The sequence below is a fragment of the Camponotus floridanus genome, unplaced genomic scaffold (genome assembly GCF_003227725.1).
Source record: "Camponotus floridanus strain SB8 unplaced genomic scaffold, Cflo_v7.5 scaffold1, whole genome shotgun sequence".
Lineage (NCBI taxonomy): Eukaryota > Metazoa > Arthropoda > Insecta > Hymenoptera > Formicidae > Camponotus > Camponotus floridanus.
In genome coordinates this window covers 2,352,252-2,379,942 of record NW_020229214.1, presented here as the reverse complement: position 1 = coordinate 2,379,942, position 27,691 = coordinate 2,352,252, and the positions used below count along the sequence as shown (strand labels likewise).

At 35.5% G+C, this 27,691-nt stretch overlaps 1 protein-coding gene and 1 long non-coding RNA gene across 3 annotated transcripts in view; one reads left to right on the top strand and one right to left on the bottom strand.

Moving 5' to 3' along the window:
- The window catches only part of LOC112637840, a 115,881-nt gene that overhangs the window by 38,911 nt on the left and 49,279 nt on the right, over window positions 1-27,691 (bottom strand). The window lies entirely within an intron of this gene.
- On the top strand, window positions 277-25,946 carry LOC105250426. 2 transcript variants are annotated; one of them, XM_025408387.1, is made up of 4 exons: window positions 277-452; window positions 21,544-21,818; window positions 22,985-23,263; window positions 23,502-25,946. In XM_025408387.1, the coding sequence occupies exons 1-4, from the start codon at window positions 443-445 to the stop codon at window positions 23,895-23,897; spliced, it is 960 nt and encodes a 319-aa protein (XP_025264172.1). In that variant the 5' UTR covers window positions 277-442; the 3' UTR covers window positions 23,898-25,946. The 2 variants fall into 2 exon arrangements, with proteins under 2 accessions (XP_025264172.1, XP_011254819.1); XM_011256517.3 differs by lacking the exon at window positions 277-452 and adding an exon at window positions 5,108-5,737.

Below are 27,691 nucleotides of genomic sequence, written 5' to 3'. Positions count from 1 at the left end.
GAAGAGAAATTTGTGATGGAGAGGGGAATTCTTAAAGGATTTCCCTTTCCGTCACAATTTTCCCTTCTCTCTCTCTCTTTTCTCCCTCGGTTTCGGATAATTTTCCAAGAAAAAAATATCCGGACGTAATCATCTCATGCCTGCAAGTTTCCGCAGGAGGCCTTATTCTTATTGGCCGAGAGCAGAAAACGCCCACAAGCTGCGTACTTATATAATACTCTAGTGCTATGTGGAGTTCATTCATAGTTCCACTCCAGCCTAGTCATTCATTAACCCGATACGACGGGAGTGTCCTTACGGAGCGTGCGCTGATCGCAACTCTCGATCACTCGAGTGACCCGCTTTAAGCTCGCCCGCGCGTGTGCGTGCGGCTCGTCCTACGGCACGTGAGATCAAGAAGTACAAAGTAGTCAACAAGGTGAATTAACATCGAGCAAGGAAAATGCGGCTAGGTAAAAATGACGCATGATTATATTATGATCGCTTTCAAATGAACGAGAAACGGAACCTGTCTCATTAGAGTAAGCATTTTATACACAAAATAAAAATTGCATCTTATTTATAAAAATAATATTGAGTGCAATAAATAATATTTTTATCATTAAGATTATTTTTATTATAAACATTTATTTTTATTAAGATTTTTATAAAGATTTTTTTAACTATATTATTTTTTAATATATTTTATTTAATATATTTAATATATTTATAATATATTTAATATATTTAATATATATTAATATATTTATTAATATATTTATTTAATATATTTTATTTTTTAATATACATTGAAAAGTATCTTCAACACGATATCGTTCTTAAAGTTAATTAAAGAAGATAGTGTAATAAAATGCTTTCGTCTGATGATACGTGCATAATATTTACATGAATGAACAATTATTTTCTACATAACTCGTTTACCTATACCGATTATCATAATTGATAATTGCACGTTATCACTAGCTTTTGTTCTCTATATACAATATCGATGATAAAAGGATCCTATCAAGATAAAAGGAATTATAATCTACTAATTGTAAATAATAGCTTCTTTATAATGTTTTGTTTTTATTCAAATCGCAATACGTTGCATTTTTGCGATAACATGATTTCAGTGCAAATTGCACATTTTCCTCCACTAATAACGGCACTTCAGAAATAGCATTGCTAAAAAAAGTGTTTGTTTTTTTAATGGGAACGGGTGAATTTCACGGCTCATCCCGTATTAAACTGACGCAAATACGTCTGCAACAAATTGCTCACGCCATGATCGCTTCAGAGAGTGTTCGAAGCACGGCATTAATGTTGTCCAGTAGAAATCGATCTTTCGCCGATCCTTTATACTCGCATTGATTGTGAAAAGCGACAACATGAAAAGAAACGCGGCGCTTCATCTCGTTTTTCTCCGCAACAGGCTAGGGAACCTTGCAGTCATGAAATCAACCGACAACTATTCGAATGATTTTACACAAGAGAACTGTGTAATGTACTCATTCAACAGTGTTTCTCTGAGAACGCTCACTTTTCTTCTGTCGCGTCTACGCGTCGCCTATGGCGATCGGTGTATTTCACATGATCGTGATATGTAATTTCACTTTTGTCATTTTATGAAATAGTTTGCACGATATAACGTAATTATTTATCATAACAGACTAATAGATGAAGCTTTAATGATTGAATAATGACACGATAATAACACAATAAATAAACAAACTTCCACGTGCCATACTTATCTCCGTGAATCATTTTCTGGCGCCTGTACCATCTCGAGCTACCTGTCGACTATCGTCTTTATCGCGACGTGGGTAAATGCGAGTATGATTTCTGATGTTGCTCCTGACGTGGCATTCGCCATATTTATATGAACGCGCTACAAAGTATATGAGCAAAATACGCATACGCATAAATTTGAATCAAATTACTGATCAAATTTATCTTAATCTTATCGCATTGTAGGTCGAATAAATAAAGTGGCAATCGATATATCCACAGAGGCAGGAAGTAACGATTAAACAAAAAGGCCCCCTTGTATTGACACATAATCCTGCTTAGTCTTCTGTCAATATATTTACGAAACTGCACGTTGTAATTGTTAATATGTATGGAAAAAAATATATTAATTAATGAAGTTAACCTTATGTGCCATGATAGTTATTTTACATTACAATACAATTATAAAAGATATCAATCTTAAAATATATATAAATGTCTCTTAGGGAGTTAATGAAAAAAATTTCTTTCAATAAAAAAAGTAACAATTAAAAATAAAATCCATATATGGAATAATTTCTCGCAATATTCACACTCTTTCTTCGCACACATTTTTTACGTACATAAGCTTATGCCGACCAATCAAAATTAATAATCAACAATGAGATTTAACCAATCAGATCGAGAATTATTCTAAAGATGGTGGGACAGTATACAGAAAAAAAAATAATAAGTGAACCGAGCCAAGGACCAAGTAGCGCAACAGTGGAAGGCATTTCCGTTCTGCCGTACACAACACTAGCAAAAACTCGACATTACTATCGACAGTGGGATTAAGCTCGTACCTCATGTCGACAGATCGGCCGATTTCAAGAGTTAGCCGAGCGTAGCGAGAATTTTCCATTTTCTCCCATTAAAAGAAAAAAGGAGTGCGCCATTTGCTCGGAAATAGCCTGTAGCTTTATCGGTTATGAGTTACATAATGAAAACGTTAAAAATGTGTAATTTATACAGAAACCGAGAAACTCGGGGAAGACCCAACGGAATATTTCTCTGACGCCGTCGATTCTTATCGGAAAACTTTATAACGTCAATACAACCGTTTTCGATGCCGCTTCGATAAGGCGCGAAAATGTAAATGGGTATTTCAGACATTGAAATACGCGATAAAGATGACGAGATTCAGTATTTATACGTCTATGATAAAAATATAACAAGTTAACGAAATTAAAATTTAAATTAATAAAATGCATTAAATTTTAATACGCAATATATCGTAACAAATTAAAATTGTAAATGCATTAACAAATTTTAATTAGTTTTGATGTTTATTGCATGTATACTTTGCTCTCTCTTATCTGACGTTCTGGATCTTAAGTATAAATCATATACGTTACATATGCTAATTTATTAGGTTGAACTTTTCTTATTTTATGTCAAACATACCGTTTCACACGTGTACGTGCATACTAAAAGATATATAATATTCACAAATGTATCATTAGATATACATTTATAATTCTAATCTTGCGTGTTAGGTATCGTCGTTTGACTTTATTTCAGGTAAAACGCATTTCAAAGTCTCTTTTTCGCATGCAGACATCTTTTCATCCTCATAGGACGGATTACCGGTCAATTAACGACGTGACACTATAATTGGCGCGGTAATTCGATCCTCTTACGGCCGGATCCTCCGAGGAAGCCCGCGCATTTCTGGAGCCCGAGTTAAGCGACCGCGCGCACGTCGTTAAATTAAAATCCCGAGGCGTTCGCCGGCACCGACGTTGCCCGCAGCCACGAGACCATCCCGGCGCTGCCGTCTAATTTGTAGCGCATAATATTCGAATAATTTGCACGCGTTAATGGAACCGGCCGTGGGTTCCTCGCCGGCTACGACGCGCGGAATCACCTTGCAAATATTTGCCTGCAATAAAAGTGATCCGACCCAATAGGTGTCGGACAGAATCACCGGAAATCGTGGCAAGAAAACACGAATGCGATATCTTAACGCGTATCTCTCGGTATTTAAAATGTTGTTGTTGTGTGCGTAGTTTTTTATTTATAACACTTTATGCAATACTGCTATAATTCAATCGATGAGATTGAAATCGATCATCTAATCGCGAATATATCTTATCGATGACGTATCAATGTGACTCTTTGCTTCTCTCTCATCCTTAGCAACAGAATAAAAATATACACGTCTCGCGCGATATCTTTCGACCGGATGTTATTTGCACTTTTAGTAAAGCCTATTTTTATAAAATTAATTTGAGACTCTATGAATAATTTTAACAATAACATCTCGTGTCTGGACCAAAATACAACATATATGCAGGTTTATAATAAACTTTTATAATAAACTTTATTATAAACTACGTGCATCAGATTTATATGTATGACATATTTTAATCTCAACATGATCAAATTATCTTGTTTGAATAATGAGAGAGAAAGACAGAGGGATATAAAGTTAAATATAAACACCGACTAGACAGACTGTATATTAAGCATTTTAGCAGACACATATACGTAACAAGTCTTAGTCATCAATTTTGTGTCAAGAATATACACCTTCTTCGCGAACACTGATTTATGAGCCACGTGCCCGACACAGAAACTTACTTTCCCGGTTTCCACATATATTGATGTGGTTATTTCCCTAAATGACTACATCTTCATTTGAATAACGTTAGGTGACAATGCCTTCGACAAATTTAAAACAATATCATTCAATAAATGAAGATTTTGATATTATCAAAAATTTTATGCAACAAAATTTTTAAGTAATTCAGATGCAATTATTTAATCATTTTGACATTTCAATTTTTAATTTGTTTTATTTGTACAATCAATTGTAATCAATGCATCTTGCCGAAAAATCATGCCTCGAGATTATTTATCTTCGTTTCAATCGTCTATATATATATATATATATATATATATATATATATATATATATACATTGTAGCTAATTATTTTGATGCTTGATTAAAATTAATACCTCTTACATAAGATAATTCCTTAAAAATGTGCATTGTAGTTGTCGATTGTATGATACAACTTTTAGTAATCGCCTCGAAATATCTATCTCAGGGACCGCAAAACTATCGATGAATCTAATAACGTTTCGTTCGTGCAATGAAATCGTGGCCCGCGGGGGTCCAATGCATAGCTCGTCGGTACAGTATGTCTCCCCACGCGGAGATCGCGCAACAAGGGTGGCGTGCGTGCAGGTGGGAGGACAGGGAGGACGTACTGACAAGCCGAGGACTACGGTGGGACTACGGAAGGGGGCTGGAGGCAGTGGCAAGAGGGAGAGAGGTGGAACCGAGTGCCGGTGAGCGTGCGAGAGCGAGAGGACGAGGTGAATAGTGAGTCCGTGAGCTCGAGTGAGTAACTGGAAGTCGCAACCGGGGGACCCACTCAGTCACCACGAGATCGGCAAGCCGAATGGTCTACCGCGCCGGTGGTTCTTCTGGAGAGTTTGCAAAGAGTCACTGGGAGCTCCAACAGGGCAATTCTAGATTAGACGCACACTGTCCTGCGAATGTCAACGGGCAGGACCATCCGCAGCTACCAGGATCTTACCGTGACGCAGGTGAACAGCCGATCGCGTTACGTCAATTGCATCCTGACGGAAAGCAAGCCGATCGAGTACGAAACTTATCTCGCGGAAACTCTGACAATGTGGAGATTTCTAGTGCGCTGTTATGTCACTTTGACATCCATCTGACGCACAATAACTTCGGTGCATTTCTCGCGATTTGGACTCCTGGGTGTCCCGAAGATTCCGATATCTTCGCGTGACAGTTCGTCGCCCGGCGACGGTGGACGATAACGAACAATAACAGCATCATTTTCGGAGCAATTCCAATCACCGATTCGTGGAGGGATCGCGAGTGCGCAAGTGGATGCGGAATCAATCATCCGGAGCAGCCGAGGACTTTCCTGCAGGAGGACGAGGAAGAGATGATCTTCGATCTGCTGGTGGCCGGAGCCTTCGCCCTCGCCACACTAAGGCGGTGTGTGTACATTGTTGAATTCTATCCACTTTCTCTAATGCGCATATATATATATTTTGCTTTCGCATCGTCTCGCGGAGATGAGGTATTGGCCGCGCGCAAACATTTGCCAACAACAGACGAAAATTTCGCGGATATTACACTGCGTTGGCGCGTGTCGTTCCTCCTCGCCGACATACATTATAGCGTTACTTCGCTTCTGGCATTGACGTCTCCGCGAGATCGCATCGCGCAGAAGAATGAAAATCGCTACGCATTTCTGTCACGGCAAGTTCGCAGAACTAAATGAAAGAAAACGATCGCAAGACCGACGACGAGTTTTACTGAAACATGTATAATGATGCAATGACACGTGAAGAATCCGCGACGTTTAAGATACCGTTTTTCTTAATTCGCTCGATGCGCTGTTTTTATCGTCTTTATCGATTGCGCTCAACAGGGGTTAGTGATCTGGAGAAGGTTGGGAAAGAAAAAGATAATCGAGCCGCGTTTTATAGCGAGCACAGAAAACAATTAAACGCGAACGCGTATCTATAATTTGCCTTATTAACATGTAGTTATTTAAATTTACGATATATATAGTTTTCCATTCGCTTTGCATTCGTATGCTTTTTTATAATTAAAAATGCATGTCTCTTCGGAATCTTTCTTGAATTGATTCTGAAGAAATGTTCAACACGTTATAAATATATTGTTTTTTCGCTTCATTCAGCATTAATTTTGTCAGAAAATATTTATCTCAATCATTCTTCCCATAATGCTTAAAGGAAAAAAATACAAGGCTGTTTCTTTATATTATTACGGTTAATAATTGTTAATTATGTACATTTCAGTAATTTAGTTAAATATGTGCAAGTTCTTAATTTCATTCGTCTATTAAAATTTATCCATCTATTGTCAACAGCAGCTCTTAATTAAAATTTGTGTTAATTATATTTATACGAGGTACTAAAAACCTCGTGATATTATTAACATTATTAATTATTATAAGAAATCTGATCTATATATTTTTAACATCATTCAAAGATATGCATAATTTTCATAGATAATTTCTGTGCCATATAAATTTACAATACATTTTCAATAAATATAAAACAAAATACTATACATTGCATAGTTTCAAAACATTAATTACATATTAATTAATGTTAGCAATACAAATAATTTTGTTTGCTTTTAAATTACAATCTTAAAAAGAGTAGATAAATATGAAAATATTTCTGAAAAGAAATAAAAATTAGTCAACAGCAATTGTGCATGAACTTTTGTAGTAATCCAATCCAAAGCTTAAGCGATGAATACGTTTAAGCTTTACTTTCTTGCGATAACAATGCAAACATTTCTCACATAAGACTGAAAGACTGATAACTGAAAGATTAATAGTGTCATTGTTTGCGGAACTGATATAACATTCGTGCAACATATATTTTATTTTATTTTATTCGTAATCATAATATATATAGTGTTCATTCTCAGAAAATTTTTATATATTAATATTTATTTATTTTTATATTACTTATTTATAATTAATAAGAAATTGTGTTTTTATTAATTATCTTTTTATATCAATTATTTTGACTTTGCAGTTATGATTTCATACGCGGTTAAAAAATTCTTGTTTCGCTAATTAATGACTAAGCATTGAAATGAGTCAGTACATGAGATTAAGTTGCCAATGTGTTTATTTGGCTTCAGTCAGTCCGGGCTCAAGAAAATAGATATCAATAGTTTAATTCATGACTTTTATCTATATCGTTAGCATATTTAGTATAAATGAATTTTTATTACAAGAATGTAATACAAAATTTTATAAATGATACAATATAATACTGCTAATATATCGATTATAATTAAACATTTTTATATGTAATTGATGATATGAATGTGATATAGATTTTCCACTTATACAAAAGCGAAATTGAGCGAATAATTAATTAATTATTTATTTCATTTGGCATAAATATATTTGTTGATAAAAGTTTCAAGAATTTACATCATTGGTTACTTCCATTATATATCTTCAATTTTACCTCTTGATACACATTGATATTAACCGCAATGAATAATTTATATTTAGTCATATCTATTTATTTCTATTTTCTGCGGATTAAAAGCGGTTCTCCTAACCGCGATAGCCCGTTGTTCCGCGTCACTGTCACCTCCGAACTAGTCTTACTCATTGCTATCTATTTAATCTCTCATATTTATTTAGAGAGTTTCAATTCACCATAAATAATTGTTTAAATTAATTCGTAATTAATTTCCTATAATCAACCATACGTTTCAACAATAACTTGTAATGTATAACTAAAGTTAAAAGTAGAATTTACTACTACATTCATATCGACCAGCCATATCAGTATATGAGATAAGAAAAATATGAGTAAATGATTTATTATTTTTGAATCATTTAAGATTCAAATATCGTTGTTAAATAATCTCAGTACTTAGAGACATTGATCTGAAGTACAAATAATAGTATACAAATCCGTAATGGAATCGTATTCTTATACAATAAAACTTCGAAGGGTAATTCTAACTCCGGAATGACAAATTTAAATTCGTCACCGAAAGCTGTCTGTTCTCCACCTCCGCGTTCCCCACCATCCTCTAGAAGGTACAGCCGCCGATAGAGACGCGCGTCGTGTTGATACGAGACACACACGGACTGTTTGCTCGGGTACCATCGCGGACCCCTTTTTTTCATGTAGACTCCGCGGACTCGAGTCACAACACTAGTAAAGTTACAAAAGCCGAAGGCAAACAGATCCGGGGACGGGCCTTAACCGGTTTATTAAACACTCGTGCGCGCCCCGGAGGTGGTCCCCATCGTTGCTGAAAGTGACGACGATGCGGACCAGCGGACGAGGACGGTGTCGAGCGGCGTCGACGCCACTTGGTCGTCTTCCGGAGTCCAGGTCTGTACGTCGCGCGTCTTTCATACGGTATCCTCCTCGCAGAAAGGAAATTGACTACTTTCGTACGTACAAAAGCAATTCCTCAGAGGTGGGAAAGAACGAAGGAGGAGTCAAACAACTCTCAGGCAAACCTTTCTCTCTTTTGTCGAACCGAGCCGCCGACTTTAAATTCTGGCAATTCCATGATTTCTATTTTGGAAACTTTCGGCTCTCATAGTCATTATGATGTATTAATTCCATCGACTTCAATGTTTTCTTCATTTCGATCACTGAAGACGCGGAAATGATTGATGCATTTTTTCGTTACCATCTAAATAATTATTATTTCCTGAATGATATATAATATTTTGTTTTTATTTTAAACCAATATTTTTGGCGGCATCCTATACAACACGAAGTTTTGACACGAGTTACATCGTGAAATTTTTGTACGTCCCTTAGTGTCACCCGAGTGACTTACGTCCTGCAATGGAAATAAAAGAAAAGTAAGGTCCCGAGAGCGACTTGGACGCGTACTGGGTTGTGGTTTTGGGTTCAGCAGGGTTCACTGGACATATTATGGGACAGACGAGCACTCCAGCGTGAAATGAAAATATTATGCCAGCGCTCAGACCGCGCGTGACACATCGAAGAATTACTATATGCATATAAAAGTTGAAGATTCACCGTATATCTCGCAATGGAATGATTTTTCTGCCGTGAATTGTCTCTTACGAAAAGATCACGCTGACTTTCAGTTAATTGACGCCTGCTATTAAGATCCGGTCTTAGATAGAAATCAAACAATAGAGTAATATTTCTCTCTATAACATTAGATGTTGACTTAACATCTTGATTTATAACCTTGGTCTTCCTTTATTTCTCCATTAAGATTAAATAGTAATGATTGTATCGATTAAAATTTTGCAAGTTTCTACTAAGTTTCTACTAGAGTATTTAATTATATAAAAAGAAAAAGATAAAAAGAGAGGGAAAATAGTTAGATTTTTTGCTATTTATTATATTATTTCTAATTTTCAATTTCGAATTATATTTGGCTTTTGAAATTAGATTAAGATTGATTTAAAATTCTTTTAATTATAATATAAAATAAGCATTATCTATGAGATGATAGCAGCTAGCTTGCATTTAATGATGAGATACCACGTCAACGATGAAGCATCGAATGATCTAAGGTCTCGGGGTTACTTTTTGTGGCAATTTGTTAATCGTACTTAGTTACAACTGAAGAAGCGACACCAAACATGGCAAGTAAAGACGCGAAAAGAAAAAAGAGAAACAAGGAAAGACAGTTTACGAATAAATCAAGCCGAAAATAAAACTTTAATTTTTTGATAGACTAATTCTCTTGTTCGATTACTATCTGCTAATTAGATTCGATTTCGTTCTCAGACATTGGTGCACAATATATCATACGCGAAATTACGATTCTAGAACGAGATCTCTTATTTATGATTTATAAATAATTCGCGCGATTAAATCGATCACGAAGGGAAAGTTTTACGAATGTTCCAATAACACTTTCATACGACGTTTCTGATTCCTCGTACATTTATTTATGCTGATTCGTACAATGTCACAAAAAACATGGGAATGTATTTTCTTGTTTCTGTAAAAAAGAGCCTGAGAAAAAAAGTGCACGTAGAGACGTTTCGCGCAGCAAACATTAAAGTGGACGATTATATATTGTGATGTGAGCGGAAGAAATAATACTTAATGAGTCTAATCATCGACAAATAATGCGTGTTAGTCGAAAGCCTAATGCATTGAAGTAAAAATTCATATACCTAACTTTATGTGCAGCAGAGCTAATTATGCACATGATATAATAAAATGTAAAGGATATCCTTGAGTCGTCTTGTTGTATAATTGTATAAGATAAAAAATACGTACGTAAAATATTTCTTCGTCTATCTTGCAAAGTTACAATATTAAGTACATTAAATATCCAATGTTTGCATAAATATCTGCGGCATGAAAACGATGATAAGTAAAATCCTTTACGGTAGTAGATTTTAGAAACATGATGATTTAACTACACTATTCATTCATTTAACGTAATCTGCTTTTACCTACCATTTAAGATTCATGGATAGATTTATTACAATCGTAATGAAAGTTTTCGACAATTAATTCAATTCATAATTCAAAGGAAGTAATGTTTCTTACATTGTAATTTAAGATTTTTCGCGGTTTCGTTATTCATAAAGAGTCGCTAATTACTTGGATTTACGAGCGTATAAGTATCGGCAGCTCTTCTGCATTTAAGGCGCGTCGGCGGATCATTCTCGTTGCTTTTTCAAGGTGACTCCTCTGTCTCTTAATATATCCTGCGGCATTTTTTTAACATCTTTTTACGCTTCATTTTATCGACATTTTTTAAAAGATTACATTAGTCGGGATCAGTTTTTACTTGATTGCCGCGTTTGACCGATCGTTTAAATAACGACGATTTTAATTTAACGATATTATAGTAAATCATATACTAACCGATTGCTTAATAACCAGCTTGAAGCCGGTCGATGCTTAATAACGAATCCTAACATCCCAAATTGGATAACGTGCGCTCCATATTCTTCGTGAAATTTTTTAAACCTGATCCCAGCCACACACAGCCCAACACGTACGAGCGCACGTTCTACATGTTTGATCAGCTCCCAATTATTGACATTAACAGACTATTATGTTGACCGCACACTTTTGCTCGTCCGCGCAGATTTAGAAGTTCGCAATGCGAGCGGTACAGAAGTGAGGCAATGTTTAAATTACACGCTGCATAGTGAGCCGAGCTTTACGAGGCTCCACCGCAAAGTCTTCTACTCCACCACCTACGATTGCAATTATGGAGGCCGAAGCTTGCCGTTGGCACGCCGCAATAATGTGCTCACTTCCGCAGCTATGCACGACACGTAGAAATTATAACGCGTATCTTTCATTCTTTGAAAGTCATCTTCAGAGGAAGACTTTAATGCGCCGACCGCGTTGTAGAAGTAGAGCGTACTGAAGTGGGTGTATATGGCTGCAATATCAAACCGTGTTTTATTTTCAATTCAATTATTTCCGCATGTTTCAATTGTAGAATCCATTATGTTCGAACGTGGGCGCTTGATATAAAATAAAATATCAACTTGCCTTACATGTAAGATCCGGGCATTTATCGGTCTTTCATTTCATATCAGACGTAAAAATTTCGATTTTAATACTTCAGTACTTTCTCGCAATCGAAAAAAATAAGCTAATTAGTTATACAAATACGACGAGAGTCGTTGTACATATTAGTTTTTCGCCATGGTCAATTGCGAAAAACCTACTAACATAAGCGATAGTCGAAGACAAATCCTCGTTTGCAATCTCTTACCACCTGACATCACTCATCGTGCGACTGATTGCTATTCTCTACCTTGAGGTCGCGCGCGCAATGAGCAATGAGTGTTCATTCATGTTCGCATTGAGTCGAACGGGATGAATGCGCTTGCCATGACGTAGCCGAAGATACACGACGATTGATCCAAGCTGAACAAAAACAGTGTTCTTTGCTTGGAGAACACCGGGTGTGAATTCACCAATGTTTCGATCTGCGATCGACTAGTTTATTATTCCAAGCGAGGGAAGAAGATACTTTGATTGTTCCGATGTCATGATACTTAAACTAACTCAAACACTGTTGTGGGTGGAAGGGTGAAGAAAACACGCGATGAAATGTGACAAGGGACCGATTCAGCATTGTATATACAGGATAGGCGAAAGTTCGAGTCTCGATGCCTTAGGCAGCGATACTCTTCGACCAGTTTGGAGCCGAGAATTTTTCTTAAAAGAAAGAGAGAGAGAGAGAAATCTTTGATTTGTTTTCATAATGTCATCTTCCTCCTCACAAATAAAATTACATAATTTCAAATAATATCGAATAAAGTGATCAATTTTTGATAGCTTTCAAAGTCAGACAAGTTGTCATGTCTATCCGCAAATGGATTAATCCGACATATTTAATTATGTGTTTAATTCGTTTTTTACAACCCGTCTCGATCATTTGTCATCTCGAAAAAACGAACTGGTTATGTTAGTATCTGGACGTTTCGGCTAAAACCTATCAACGCAACAAGTTTCGTAACTGACTACGCTGTCGCGTCGTTAAAAGGAGACAATACGAATAAGTCCCGCCGGCAGTGCGTAGGCAGCAATAGTCTGCGAATCGGCAAAAAAATTCATTTCGCGGACGCTTCGTAAAATCGGTTACGTATCGAACGGGCCTCGCGTATTCCGCGCAAATATCGTGGGTGGCGAGCGGGGCCGGATTCGTGCCTGACCACCGACAACTTTGATTCACTGCGATTGTGTTGGGAGCCGGTTCAATGATCGGCGCGACGCGACCACGAGCCTGTATACGAGAAGACACACGCAAAACACACGTACGACGAGCGTCGCAATTCACTAGTCGGCCGAACGAGTCACGTGCATCACGGCTTTACACACTGGCATCACGTGCTCGTGGCTCGCTCAATCACGCTCCTACTTATTTATGCTACGGCTCCGACGCTGATTGACCAAAGCGGCGAATTTTGCTCTTCTCGCGTACACACGAGACGGAATTACCATCAGACATGAAAGGGGTTAATCTCTATTCTATTGTATATCTAATAATGCAGCGCAGTCTGTTTGTCCTTTATACAATAGTTTCATGGATTAGCTAAATGCAAAGATTGAGATATGTATTACGGAGATATTACTTTCTCCATTGTTCGCAATACACGATTATTTTTTGCGCGACATGTTGATGAAATTTACCGCGTATTATCATTGTATCATTAATCTCGCGTATATTAAAGAGAAGTCCAACGACGACAGTCAAAGTGATATATAATACGATATATCACTCGTGGTATATTAAGATCTGAAAATATATTTGTTGCCGATATAAAGAATGTCTGGTCAGTCGGGTGCGCGATGACAGAATCTACCGTCTTTACGATCTGAAGCGTCGAGGCCGTGTTCGGCGTGTCTCACTAGGCAGGAAAATCGTAAAGGACCCAAAGGGTCGACGAAAGGGCGTGGTATACACGTACCTAGTTCCATCTGAAGGCCCGGATGACGTCTCTGTATATTCACGGTACGCGAGATCATCGTAAAGGGCCTCTATAGATCGCGACGTGAGAGTTCGATTTTATGTCCGTCCCGGTCCGAGACCGCCCGTCGTTAGTCACACACGATGGTCTCTGCTTTCTTTAACTTACACGGCACACGTGCTGTACGCACGTGTTTTTATAATCCCGACGGTCTCATTTTGCGACAAAACACTGTCATCTTGATTTCGCATTCGCGTGTACTTGCCGTTATCAAAGTCATCATTCTCAAAGTCGACGGTTAGGCAAACCGAAGAGAAAACACGGAGATGCAAACTCGGACTGTGCATTGTGTGAATGCATCCTCATCCCGTCGCTCGTAAAAGATACATCACGGAATCGACTACGCGACAAATGGCGAATTACTCTCGGCTGCGACGAGACCAAACGACCAGTTTCTTACCCATTGTGTGCACCCTTCCTACGAATCTAATGGATAAACGGAAGTTTGAAAACTGCGCTTTAGGATGCTTCCTTATATGTTGCCATGTTATTTAAATAGATACATAAATGCATGAATTGTTATTTGAAATATACTGATCTGTCAATAGTACTTTGCATGTAAATATTTAATGTGTAAATAATTAAACTTAACATGAAAGCGAGGAGAGATGATAGAAACAATTGCAATTTAAATTATATATGTTTTCCGATATCTATTTTTTTTAAATTGCATGCAATTTTCAATATATATTTTTATCGATTTGTAAATCATGCTCATTGCTAACAATAAGCATGATTTACAAATCGATAAAAATATATATTGAAATGGATAACGTATGCTATTAATTATTAATTAAATATGAAAATGCTTTATGGCATTATAGTATTTGCATTGAAATGATTATATCGATTAAGTTAATATATCTTATTATTATTAATGTCCTTGACTTATGTATTAATTTACTAAACTATATTAATTTATTATATAATATATTTATTAAAATAGTTTCTCTTCTATAAAACCGTGGAAAGTTATAGCATCAGAATAATACCTTTTAGAGAATATAACAATAAAAATAAAACTCATGTAATACATCATAATTACTCAGTAATCTATAAAATTCAAGGTAAAAGTTGTTTCAATTGAAAATTTTTCATTTAAACATATAATATATAAGATTCTCTCTTTTTATAATACATAATATATAAGATTCTCTCTTTTTCTTTCTTCGCTTAAAATAGATTATTTACCTTTTCTATTGTTTACCTAATTTTATAGTTTATTTAAATATTTGGCTGTTTAAAACTTTATGTTAAAATTTTCTTAAAGAAATATTTGATTCCAAATATTTTTGTTCATCATGATTATTGCTCTTTTGGAAATTGTTAAAAAGAAATTAATTTGCCAAAAAATCTTATTAAAAATGCAGTTGGAAGTTCTGGAATATATTATACATGATAACAAGAATAATTCTATATAACATCGTAATTATTATCTTCTCAGGCATCAATGGTCCGAAATAATAACGTGATTATATACTTACAACGCGATTTCTTCCTACCGCAAGATCCTCCTACCATCAGTTAACAATATAATTCAGCAAACTTTCTCTTTCACGTATGTGCTACAAACCATGTCAAGCGGGATTAGTATGATTTATCTTCATATATAAACGCATATCGATCTAACGAAACATAACGCACTGCGTAGCAAACATGATAAGATAATTAATTCGATTGGCAAAGCTTTTGTTCCAGAAACAAAAAAAAACATAGGTCTTTTTTGATACGACTGTACTATAATAAGATAGATAAGATTAGAAAGATTTAACGAAACTTTTTTCTATCTCATTTTTTTATATAGATTTGTGAAAAATGTATCTTAATTCGAATATTTTAATCTTGAGATAAATTGTGTATAAATTAATATCATATATATACTCTCTATATCAGTGTGTCAGATTAGATCGTCGTATTCTCTTACATCTTATCAGAGAAAATATTCAGAGATTAAACAAGACATCGCGATATAAAATGCACATATTATGCTTTACCTGCAAAGAATTAACGGATAAACAATCGTTTAACGGCATGTATTCAGTTCCCTTTGATGCCAGATGACTTACGTAATCCTTGTCATCGAAAGAATTCGAAAGAAGGGGAAAAGATTGAGAGGAAACAAGAGGTAGAGAAAGAGAGAGCAAGGGAAAGGGAAGAAAAGAGATACCACAACCCATCGCTACCATTCGATTAACGTATGGTACAATCAGCCTTCGCGGGCGCTTTCTTATGCACGCGTGCACACGCGTGTGCGGCGGTCTATCGCCGGCCAGAGAATCGAGATAACGTAATCGACGATGACATTGAACGCCGTATGGTAACCGACCGCGTGCATTCCTGCACTTCTCCTCCTCGTCTTTCCTACGTTACGGAACGTTTGAGATCGATTCTTGCACCGATGCCAACGTTAGGTTGTCACCTCTGGATATAAACGACGGGTGACGTCAGTGTGATGACATCAGTGATCCATATCGTCGTAACACCGAGGCGCCTCGCTCGCGTATTACAGACGTTTTACGATGCGTCAGCGTAGAAACACCTTTGATAATTCGATGCGTCGGCGACGCTCAGCAGGTAGACCGGAGAAGAAGATGCGAAGGAGAACGGGGGCTAGGATCCAAGGTAGAAAACAAAAGGAGCATGCAAAGAGACGAGGGGAATTGCGGCGAGGGAGAGGAGGGTGAAGGATGGAGATTGACGCGCAACTCTGGCAAGCTTAAAACCCTTCAGCGGCATTTTATGGATGGGGTCGCCCTCTCCCTCCGAGACTATCCCCGATACGTGCGTGGTAGTCCGGCCAGACAAAATGCAAATCTGCGCCCCGCTAATCTGCCCGGTGCATCCGTAAGGTCGGGACCCATTGGCGGAGACTGCGGACTCTCGCGCGGGTAGTCTCGAGTTTTCCCGCGTACCTCGTAAATCAAAGTCGCCCGCAGAAATGATTGCGGCCGGCTCGGGGGAGAAAGTCGGGGATATTGTGTACGCCTAGCGTGCCTTCGTCGCGCTGCCTGATTCATATTCAAGAGCTGAATACGCGGGAAGCTGCGGTTCGCGGAGAGAAAAACCGGTCTAAGCGAAGATTAAAAGGCGCCTTTTGAGACAATGCGCCAGGCTTGTGTCATGTCGCGAATGATTCCATCATTCGTCCGTGAAAACGACACAAATGCCAGCTCTCCGCGTTAATTACTTCTACATGCTTGTTTATTGAATCTCATAATTAACGTAATTAGCACGTGTTTATCGCTGCGATCAATAGCACGATACGCGTTGGACTCGCAATCAGTCCCGCTCCTTTGCCGCATGAATCGTTTCTTATTTCTCTCGTCGACTTTTTAATCATCGCTCGATTCAGAACGCGAGCAGAGGGAGAAACCCGACGCCTCTGTAGACTGCTCCCAACGATCCCCGATGCGCATATCGTATCAAATGTTGCGAGCTACGTATAATCTGTCTTTTCTATGGTACTCGCGTTCACCCATGGTGCGATATTCTCACTATAGATTCAATTAGAATGATGCTTCTTTTTCTCTCTCTTTCTCTCTCTCGGCATGTAAACATTACTTACACAAGTGCGAATACGTGCGGTTGAGAAGAAATATAGAAGAAGACGTGGCTACGCGTCCCACATACCTCTACGAGTGATGTTGCATGAACGAAAGGCGCACATTTGTCATGATAAAGGCGTATAAGATTCGCTGAATGACGCTTTGCACTACGGTATCTCTAAAATATCTATCAAGATGCGTCATCGCTAATGATTTCTTAGGAAACTTTTTTAAAGTACCAGTTTATCTGGTCTCTAATCTAGTTGCTCATAGCTTCGCTCCTGAACTGAAAACTGCATCGAAAATCTCTTTAAACGGTTTCTTCAGTAATTTACTACTCCAATATTTCGGAGCAATCGATGAAGATTATCACGCGCATATTTATTCATATACTACTTTGATCTTTCCGCAAAATGAGACACTTCTCTGTAACCGTGCATGCAATGACAGGCGCATATTGCGAGACTCTCTATTCTCTTTACCCTTTTCTCTCATCGCATACTTATCTCCGTACACTTTTCAACGCACGTCGGCGCTCTCGCTCTCCGATTGCGATACGCAATCCGCGAAGCCGGGCCCGAATGGCTCGTATCGGGCACCTCGCTCCCACACTCGTCCGAACAACGATGAATACTGCGCTATATCTCTCGATACACCGCACACTTGAGGTGCACTTCCTTACCTGTGTGCGCGCGCTCTTTCGCTCCTTTTCTCCTTACCTTTCGTCCTCCGTTGGTCGGACCAAAGAGTGGCGAAGGTGGAGGCTAATCACCACGCAATCACCGCTCCCGGTACGGCCGGGACTCCGACCCGTTCCCAGAAAGCAGCAACCGCCTTTTGCCGCCCTGGGGCATTCACCACCGCGGTACCGGTGCTGCAAAACCAACAATCTTCGTCCTGTGTGCCGCGGAAAAAAAGAGCATCGCTCTCTCCCCGTTTCCCGCCCTCTTTTCGCCAAATCACCGGAGGGCCGACCGATCGTCCGACTACTGGCATCCGGGGAATCCATCGCGGGGAATAGCCGCGATTCCACCTTGGCGGAGGCTATCGAGGGACGAGGAAGGCATGCATTAAATCCGCGGAGGCAACTACCCCGTGTCGACACGACGCTGCCCGGAATGCGAATGGTTGAAAAGAAGTATATTTTGGGATAATTTCACCGTATGAATGATGGACGTTTTGTTCTGAAACGTGTTTTGAATCGATTATCGTGCGTAATGAGAGTGTACAGTAAGAACAGGATGAGGCGCCTGCTCGAATAATTGCACGTGATGAAATCCTATAGAGGAATAACGCGGTTATTGCGTGCGATTTAGTGGCCCATAGGTAGATCGCGATTACAGGGATATTATGCCAGAAAATAATGCATTGCTCTTTTTACGGAGCATAACTTTATTCTCGCGATGCATTAATTTTATACTTATTGTAATCTGTATTGCCAATTATTTCGAGAGCTTATTTAGACAATTGTATTAATAATTTCTAGAAATAATTAATAATTTTTGAAAAGCTGAAACTTATAAACGTAACAATTGTTTAATCGTAACTTTTAGATTTAGTTTTGATTAATTACATATATCTCGTTTGTGACATCTAAGTCTTAAGAATATATGTATCTTGGATGTACTGCGCTAAAGCGAAATTAAATCGTAGCCTGTCAAAAATAATTAATTTGACAGAAAGAGATACTTTGTAGCTGTCCACCCTCAGATATGAGATTAATACACGCAAGAAATCCGTAACTGCTAAGTAAGAATGTAAATTGATATAGTTGGGAGTGATGGTCGTTAGAAGTGCATATAGTATTAGGTGCACCTTTAGCGCACGCCCACGTGACGCATGTAGCCGACAGGATGCTTGAAACTGCTTGGGGCGATTCCGCAAGAAAAGGCGCGAGTTTATGATAAGATACACAACCATACAACTAGCTTCCTACAATGTTTCGCTAACGGGCTAATCGAGTTACGCGTGTAAATTAATTTAATACATCGTATGTGTATAAACTTGCGAAATAATTACATTCATAAATTTAAATACTCTCGTTACATTGATTATTATAAAATATTGGCAAATATTAATTAAGACAACTGAAAAATGAGATTCATTAAAAAAAAATAAGATAATTGCAACTACTATCAGAGATTTTTTCATGCTTTTTATTTTGGAACAAAATATTAAGATATTTTGTTAAATCTAGTTCATATAAATTTAACATATCTTTATCATTTTTATTATTTTTTTTTTTAATTTTCAAATTATGAAAATGAAAAAGTCTGTGCGATATTACCCCAAATTATCGTGAATTATAAGAATAGACACATAATACACGTGAGCCGCACGATAATTGTGCCATGCACAGTTCACGCACGTTAGTTCACGCGTGACCGACGTGCGAATTGTACTATCTTATCGAATTGCCATAATGCCTCGTATCTGAGGGCGCATATCATCACCTCGAATTTACTCGATGATTTTCTGCGGCACGCACGAACTATCAACGCGCGTTAATTGATGGACCTCGCAACGGTCCATAAAATCTTTGTCGGTCTTTACAACGACTTACTATAGCATCCATGTTAGATTTCGCAGGTACTTAATGTTATTGATCGAAAATAGATCCAATACGATGTGTTTACGTGATGCTAAGTATTATACGATTTCATTCGAAGCTTAATAACGTGTGAGAACACAAAATATGATATTGTTTTTTCGAGTTCTTCTTTTCCTCTCTTGTAACAGATTGCAAATTAATTCTTCTCCTTTTTCAACTCCTCATTCTTTTAATAGAGCTTTTCTCGTCTTGAAATTTATGAAATTTTACAATAATTAAAAGCTTTGAAGTATAACTATAATGATATAAGCTAAAACGCTAATGGAAATAAGTAACAAATTAATCCGAAAAAAATTGCAAATTATTAGTATCGTGTACGTTTCAATCATCTTCCAGTACTAAGATTCATTATTGTCAATCTATAATAAAATAACGCAATATATAATCAAATTAAACAAAACATGAAAAATGGAAAAAACTCGAAATAAATGAATATAAAAATGATAAATAAAGTATACAAATGATAAATAAAATATAAAAATGATAATTAACTCCTGCCCATTTGCATACACAAAATCTCCAAGAATGAAAAAAGTAACGAATCTCTTCATCGATATTGTAAGGAAGAAGAATGCATGTCTAATGCATGCATATATCTCAACTATCTTCAATATTTTTTAATTCAATATGCACTTACGGAGGAGAAGGAAATAAAAAAAGGAAATAAAAAGGATTAAGATAAAAAGCTATCAATGTAAAGCTATCGCAAATCCCGTCTCGAAATGCAATTGTCAAACAATGCCAGTTATTATAAAAAACACTATAATCGAATGTATGATAATACAAAAATAACAAAAATGAGAAATTTAATCTATCATTATCGTACATTGTTTTCTCTTGTTATTAACATAGTACTGCGTGAATTACGTGCAAAAAATTTGAAAAACTCCATTCCAGAGTAAATTTGCAGCATGTCAAATTATGAGAAAAATTGTGAGCTACGACGTTTAATTGTATAAATCTTGATTCTCCGATTTGCAATCCATTTCCTATTGCGGGGGCGACAATTGGTCGCTGTTAAGTTGACGCGTAGGTGCGATGATAGATACCTACGTATTCATATAGGTATGCCGAGTGTGAAAGTCGGAAGGATCTCCATCCTTCCCTTTCTCTCTTCATGCTCGTTTTGTTACTCTTGCATGCAAAATAGCGCGCGACCTTTTTTCAATCCGTTGATCCGTTGGACTTTATTGGCTTTAACGAATTATCTTACAATTGATTGAATATGTGAACTTTCACAAATATAAATATTACACCGTGATGTATATCAAGTTACGTATTTATTGCAACTTAGCCAATATCTCAATGTTAATAATTAACCATTGACTTAACAATAATAAAAATTATGCAATCGTCTGAAAACAGAATATTTTTAAATTAAAATACAATATCAATATTTTTATATGAAAAATATATATAGAACGCACAAATAGAGAAAAAGAGAAATATTAAATTAGTGGAGAAGTTTTATATTTTAATTTTTATTTTATATATTTTAATATTAATGTTAGAAAACGAAAAAAAACTTTCCCATCAATTTAATAGTTTGAATAGTTTTAGTTTTACTGTGTCTTATAACATATCTCTGACAAAAGTTGCTATTTTCGATTACAGATTCGGTGGCACAAATAATTGCTTTCTTCTTCATCCTGCACTTGGAGTTGAACTCGGTTTCAGGAATCTGCGAGCAACCGATTCCCGTAGAGTGTAATACTACGGATGTAATACCCTGGATACGACCTTGCGGTATTGTGCTGACGACCGAGACGGCAATTCGGCAGCAGCAGCAGCCGCAGCAGCGGCACAGCGTTCACAGATCCTTGAAGAAAGTGCGAATGAAGATGCGCATCGCACATTACTCCTACATGTGTTTCAAAAAGGAGAGGCAGGTGAGAGATCCGCAGGTGAAAGACACGAGAGAGCGCTCCACGACGCGACCGCGATTCCGCAATTAATTGCATCGCGGCGTCGGGGTAAAATCGCGTGGGCAGTCGCTCGAGGGGGACTCGCACGTGCTCACAATGCAACGTCTCCGGTGTGCACAATCCTACTTTCCGTCGGCAATTTGCATTGGTTACGCTGTGTGCCACGCACATCCAGCATAATTACTTTTTCTTCTAGAGTCCCGCGCTATGTTGCTGACATCATTTATATTTGTTGACAAATTGCTTGCATCGTGTTACAACGCATTCGATAAAAATGTGTGTGTCGCTAATATTATTAAATATATTTGTAATCGTTCTTTAATGAATTCCATAGAAATACATTTATATAACAAATTTTATTTATTTATAACACGTTATCGAGATGGTAGATTTTATTGTCTACTAGAGAGTGTACAGGTTTATTTGCAACTTGAATTGAATAGTATATATTTTGTTTTTCGACTTTCGAAACTTAGGATATGCTTACTAGAATATGCATGATTGCATTCCGAGACAGATTTATGACATCGTAATTTCTATATTACAGTATAGTGCATAATATTAAAGCAGTATAAATATTTAGATTTGACGCGATATTCAATATCGCGGAATTAATATCAGAATCAAGGATTACTTATGTCACATCGGATATCTATTAAATAATTCATAAATGTATAATAATTGTAATTTATTGAATTTATGAAATATAACGACGTTATGCAAAAATATAATCTGCACAAGTTATAAATTATATACTTTACGACAAAATCACGCATAAATAAATTATGCGATTATAATATAATTATAAATAATCGATAAAATCTTTCTATATTGAAATTTACAAATTTGAAGAAACTAATTACATTAAAAGATATCCGGTATGATATAATTAAAAATCAAATTAATAAGAGAGTGCAATATGAGAGGCTCATATGATATAAATAAAAAATACAAAACAATAAAGACAAAGAGCCCTAGACATAGGTGAAAGTATTTTTTACCAAATTATTCACACAAAAAATTCTGCCATCTTTGTCTAGGGCTCTTTGTCTTTATTGCTTTGTATTTTTAATTAAGAATCATTAGTTTTAATTAAAAATCATTAAATATTATCTCATCTTTCTTTATAGGAACTATTCAAGTATATCATAAATAAGAAAAGAAGGAAGTACAAATTTGATTGGTTGCCCAAGGAGCAGCTCACGTGGTACTGTAAACAAATTCTGTGCCTGGAAAAGGAGAAGAAACCTCAGCATTTTCTTCCATATTTGTACGATAATCTTCAAAAGTTTGCCATTACGTTCCATGAACTTGAAAAATTTCGTCTCGATTCAATCTCCACCGGAGATAATGAGAGCATACACATTCGGGACTGGATGATTGACGTAACATTTAATCAGATCCTTCAGGTAAAGCTATGGTATAATAAGATTTATATCAAGATTTATATCAAAATTAATTTGCATTTCAATCGCGCATTAAAATTTCTCCTAAATTAATTGTTTAACAAGTATAAGATTTTATTATTCCGATCATGTATATCGAATTTATTATAAATTTTGTAAATGCGCAATGTCAGGCAATGTCGATCTTTTGCGAGTAAAAGTATAAACATGTAAAATTAACATTTTGTTTGTATAATTGCAGATGCTGTGCGAAGTCGAGAATGCTATGTATAATTTGCAAATCGATCTTCCTCCTCCGAATAATACAACGATAACATCCGAATTAGCTAAAGAAGGCGGTATAAGTCGAATGCTGGTTCAAGACTGGGTAGTGTTGAAAATATACGAGAAATTTTTGAATGATTGGTCATTAGGAATGCGCAACGCTTTAAATGTGACGATACCCAATACTTGCAAAATTAAATCACTCAACGGAACACATACAGAGAATTCTGAACAGTGTATTCTTAAGCCTAGAAGACCTAAAAAATGGTTGAAAATGAAAAAAAGGGCCAAAACGATAAAAAAGAAAAATTCACGTGGTCGAAATAGTTCCTCGAATCGAATATTGAGAAGCAGACTAATTAAATTGAACTAATTAAAAAAAATTTGTACACGAAAGAGTATACATAATATTTCGAGACTCTCTAATTTATTATACTATACAACTATTTCGAATCTTTGCATTTGAAAATAGAAAAATTTTAAGCAGCAGGAAGCTAAGATAAGCCTTTATTTTTATACATAGAGTCATTTTTATATTTTTTTGCGTTTAATCGACAAGATCTGCTGATCGTTTAAAGGCACCGCTCTTTACAGTATCGAACATATACTTATATCATAGTAACATAACTTCGATATTTATTCCATCATCGCGATCATTCATTCAGATATATATAGTTTTACTCGTTTAATATTCCGTAAGTTCGTCAATAGAGAAACGTGCCTGATATTGTGTTAAGATTAGATATCTCAACAGCCGTGAACAACATTTGCTTAATTTAATAAATATCTTTCGAATAATATCAACAGGTTCTGATTATGGTAATACGAATATTTTGTCGATAACACGGCGTACTAGAGACCACAGTATTAAGAGATCTACTTCAGAACAGTATTATATATCTAATAACATACACACAGAATATCGACATGGCCGATAACACTGATAAAAATGTTTTGAAACACCCAATGCATATTCTCGAATCGATTAGATTCAGGAAATATTGGTCCAGTAAATTATAGCCACGGTTAAATGCACTTAAAACTCGTAATCATATCGTGCGTATGCAAAATGGCATATCAAAAGCCCATTTTCATTCTCAGGCACTCGGCTATCCGAAGACAACGAAAAATATATCATAAAAATATGTATTGGAAAAAGAGAGAAAGAGATGGAGGTACAAGAAAAAGAATACAATTTTATGAATGCATTTTGCACGTTCGATCGGCCGTCTTACACATATTTATATCAATATGCTAACATAAATTATGAAGCTTATGATCAAAACGGTTTGTTATACGGACACGAGACTCGATTAATTAAATTAAGTTGACGAAAATCTGCTATATGCAGATATCGATAGCATGTGAAGGGATCAACGATGAATTTTTAGGCTGTTCGTGAAACCTATTTATTCTAGCTTTACTTGCATACCTAAGCGGATGGCGAGCTTAAATATTGTTTAGCTGTGATATCCCGAGTGTACACGAATGTACAGAGTTCCTACGTTTATATATAGACGGATGTATGTGCACGCATACGTATAAATATAACAGTGTCATGTATTGATGCGTACCGAGATATTTAGACGTAGATGATTCTCTCTTTTTTTCCGATGTCTACTATAGAATCTCGCCTTATCGTGCGAACACATGACAATTTTATTTTTTAGTTAATCCGTTAATTTTAACACATGCGAGAAATTTTAGCGGAATCGAAGTTCGAGGATTCTGATTTCTTTTCGATCTCACGATTTCTTTCGTCTCCCTTTAAATCAAATATGATCAAAAGCGGTAATAAAGAATTGTTATGAATTTTGAATGCAGAGAATCATTTGAGCGAGTTGATTTTTCCTGAGCACCAACATGTGTGACAAGATCCTTTATATGATAGATTAAAATATATATTTATGTGCGTAAATATATATTTATGTCCGATGTTTTTTATATTGAAATTATACTTAAATACGTTAATATTTTAGCGTTACATATAATTTTGTATTACTTATGGATGTGTGCCGCGACTCAAATTAAGTATTCGTAGACGTACACTTATTGTTAAACTCTTAAGTATACATTATGCATTTTATCCAGTATAGATACGTAACATATTTATTCGTTTGTATACTTATACATTAGCGTTCTCTGTTTTATTTATTGTACACCATGTTACCATTGCATATACTATTTATTGTCATTCTTTTACTTGTATGTAATCGTCTCGAATAAACTTCGTATTTTGTATCGAATTGAAGTTTGGATGACGAAGATACCTTAATAATTTACATAATTTAATTTAGCGATATTGTAAAAAATGCTCATATTGCATGAATGTGCAAAAGCGAACATTTGACCGGAAATACCAGGAGTATATAAGGGATCCCCGTTCCTTTTAGTGTTGGTTATATTTATATAATGTATAATATGAAGGAAGGTAATATGTATAAGTAAGAATTATTATTTAATTAATTGAATAAATATGATTCTCTTTCTGTCTTTCATTGCTGTAAAATGATATTTAAATAATATTTTAAGCAGTTGATTAAATAACTAATATGTATAACGACGCTAATTTTTTATAACACTATAATATAAATATTTGCTTGCAATTTAGATTTATTTTATGTGTGTATTATGCATGCTATGAATTATATTGCAAGACCGCAATATAATTTTATTACTGTTTTCACATAATGATATATAATTATCTTCTTTTTGTTTATTTTAAGACAGTCAAATTATATTTTAAGGATAACAAAAGCGTAATTATAATAATGAAAACTGCCAACTATTGTGAATTTCTAATTTCTAAGTAATTATCAAAAGCTTTAAAATTATGTATTAATATATATATTGTATTAAATTATTACTTTTCTGTAAGTAAAAGTGATCAGGTCAACATCATAGCACAGTTTCATTATTTACAGGAAGATTTCCCAGACGCATCAAATATTGTAATAGGAGTACACGAGAATGAATAGGTTGTAATCGCTCTTTATTGAACTTTGTATTTGTACGAATTAAATGTATCTAATTTAATTGCGACTACCGTATTAATAAATTGCTCATTATGCATAATACCTAAAATCGCCAAAATAGCAGTCTCAATATCTCTAAAAAATCTATACTTACTTAAATATATACTCCTGTAATTAATATAATAAATTATAAATATTTAATTTACAACATAAAATTTTTAACAATATATGATCATTCAGAAAAATTATTTTCTATTATAATTCTATATATTTACATATTGTTTTTTTATTAAAATAGATACGCTTATTTTTTTTCACTTCGACTGTAACTTATAATGTTTTATTTAATTTCACCTTTTGCACTATAAGTATTAGCATTTTAAAATCTATTTTTTTAAATAATTATATAATTATATCTTTTAAATAATTTTATTACATATATTATCATATAAATAATATAAATATATTTAAGGATATGAATATTATTCTAACAAATTTTGGAAATGTGAACTGCTTTCGATGTAATGCGCTTTTGTGTTTGAATCGGACCGCTATTTGTTTTCCTTTGATGTACACTTGAGAAATAATACGTCACGACGCGTCACAACTTGATCCAGCGTGAGAAGATTTCTAATCTTAGTTCGATGAATACACGAACGATCTAATTATAATATCGCCTTTTATGGTGCATCCTTTACGCGTCAACGTACGTTTGAAACGTTACGTCTACTTCATTCAGAAGTTTTTGTCACCATCTCCTTCATGATTCAACCGGGAAAGAATTGACCTCCTGACGTCAAGATTCCTTGTTTTCTATCGAAACGATCGAAAAATATTAGTTGCATACACGATAAAGAATATGCAAAAATTATTTTATTTTTATAATTTATTAAAATATATTATCATTTATTTAGTAAAAAGATGTGTAGCAACTTAGCACTTTTTTAATTAATTTTTATGCTTATCTTATATCTTTATAATAAATTTATAATTTTGGAATAATGTAGAAGAAATGCATCATGTAATAAAAATAGAAATTTTCTATATAAGTATTTTAAAATTATATATTTAATTTATTATATATAAATTAAATTTTTCAGAATTATATCTAAAGAAGTAGAGAGAGAGAAATAACTTAACGTCAGGAAATCATAACAAATACAATAGGCATTGGAAGAAGTCGATGCTTTTT

Excerpts from the sequence above, each read along its gene's own strand:
- LOC105250426 (XM_011256517.3), top strand. The coding sequence starts at position 5,683 with ATGATCTTCGATCTGCTGGTGGCCGGAGCCTTCGCCCTCGCCACACTA. Across the intron at positions 5,738-21,543 it reads CCTCGCCACACTAAGGCGGT|ATTCGGTGGCACAAATAATT; the intron begins GTGTGTACATTG and ends TTTCGATTACAG. Across the intron at positions 21,819-22,984 it reads GTTTCAAAAAGGAGAGGCAG|GAACTATTCAAGTATATCAT; the intron begins GTGAGAGATCCG and ends CTTTCTTTATAG.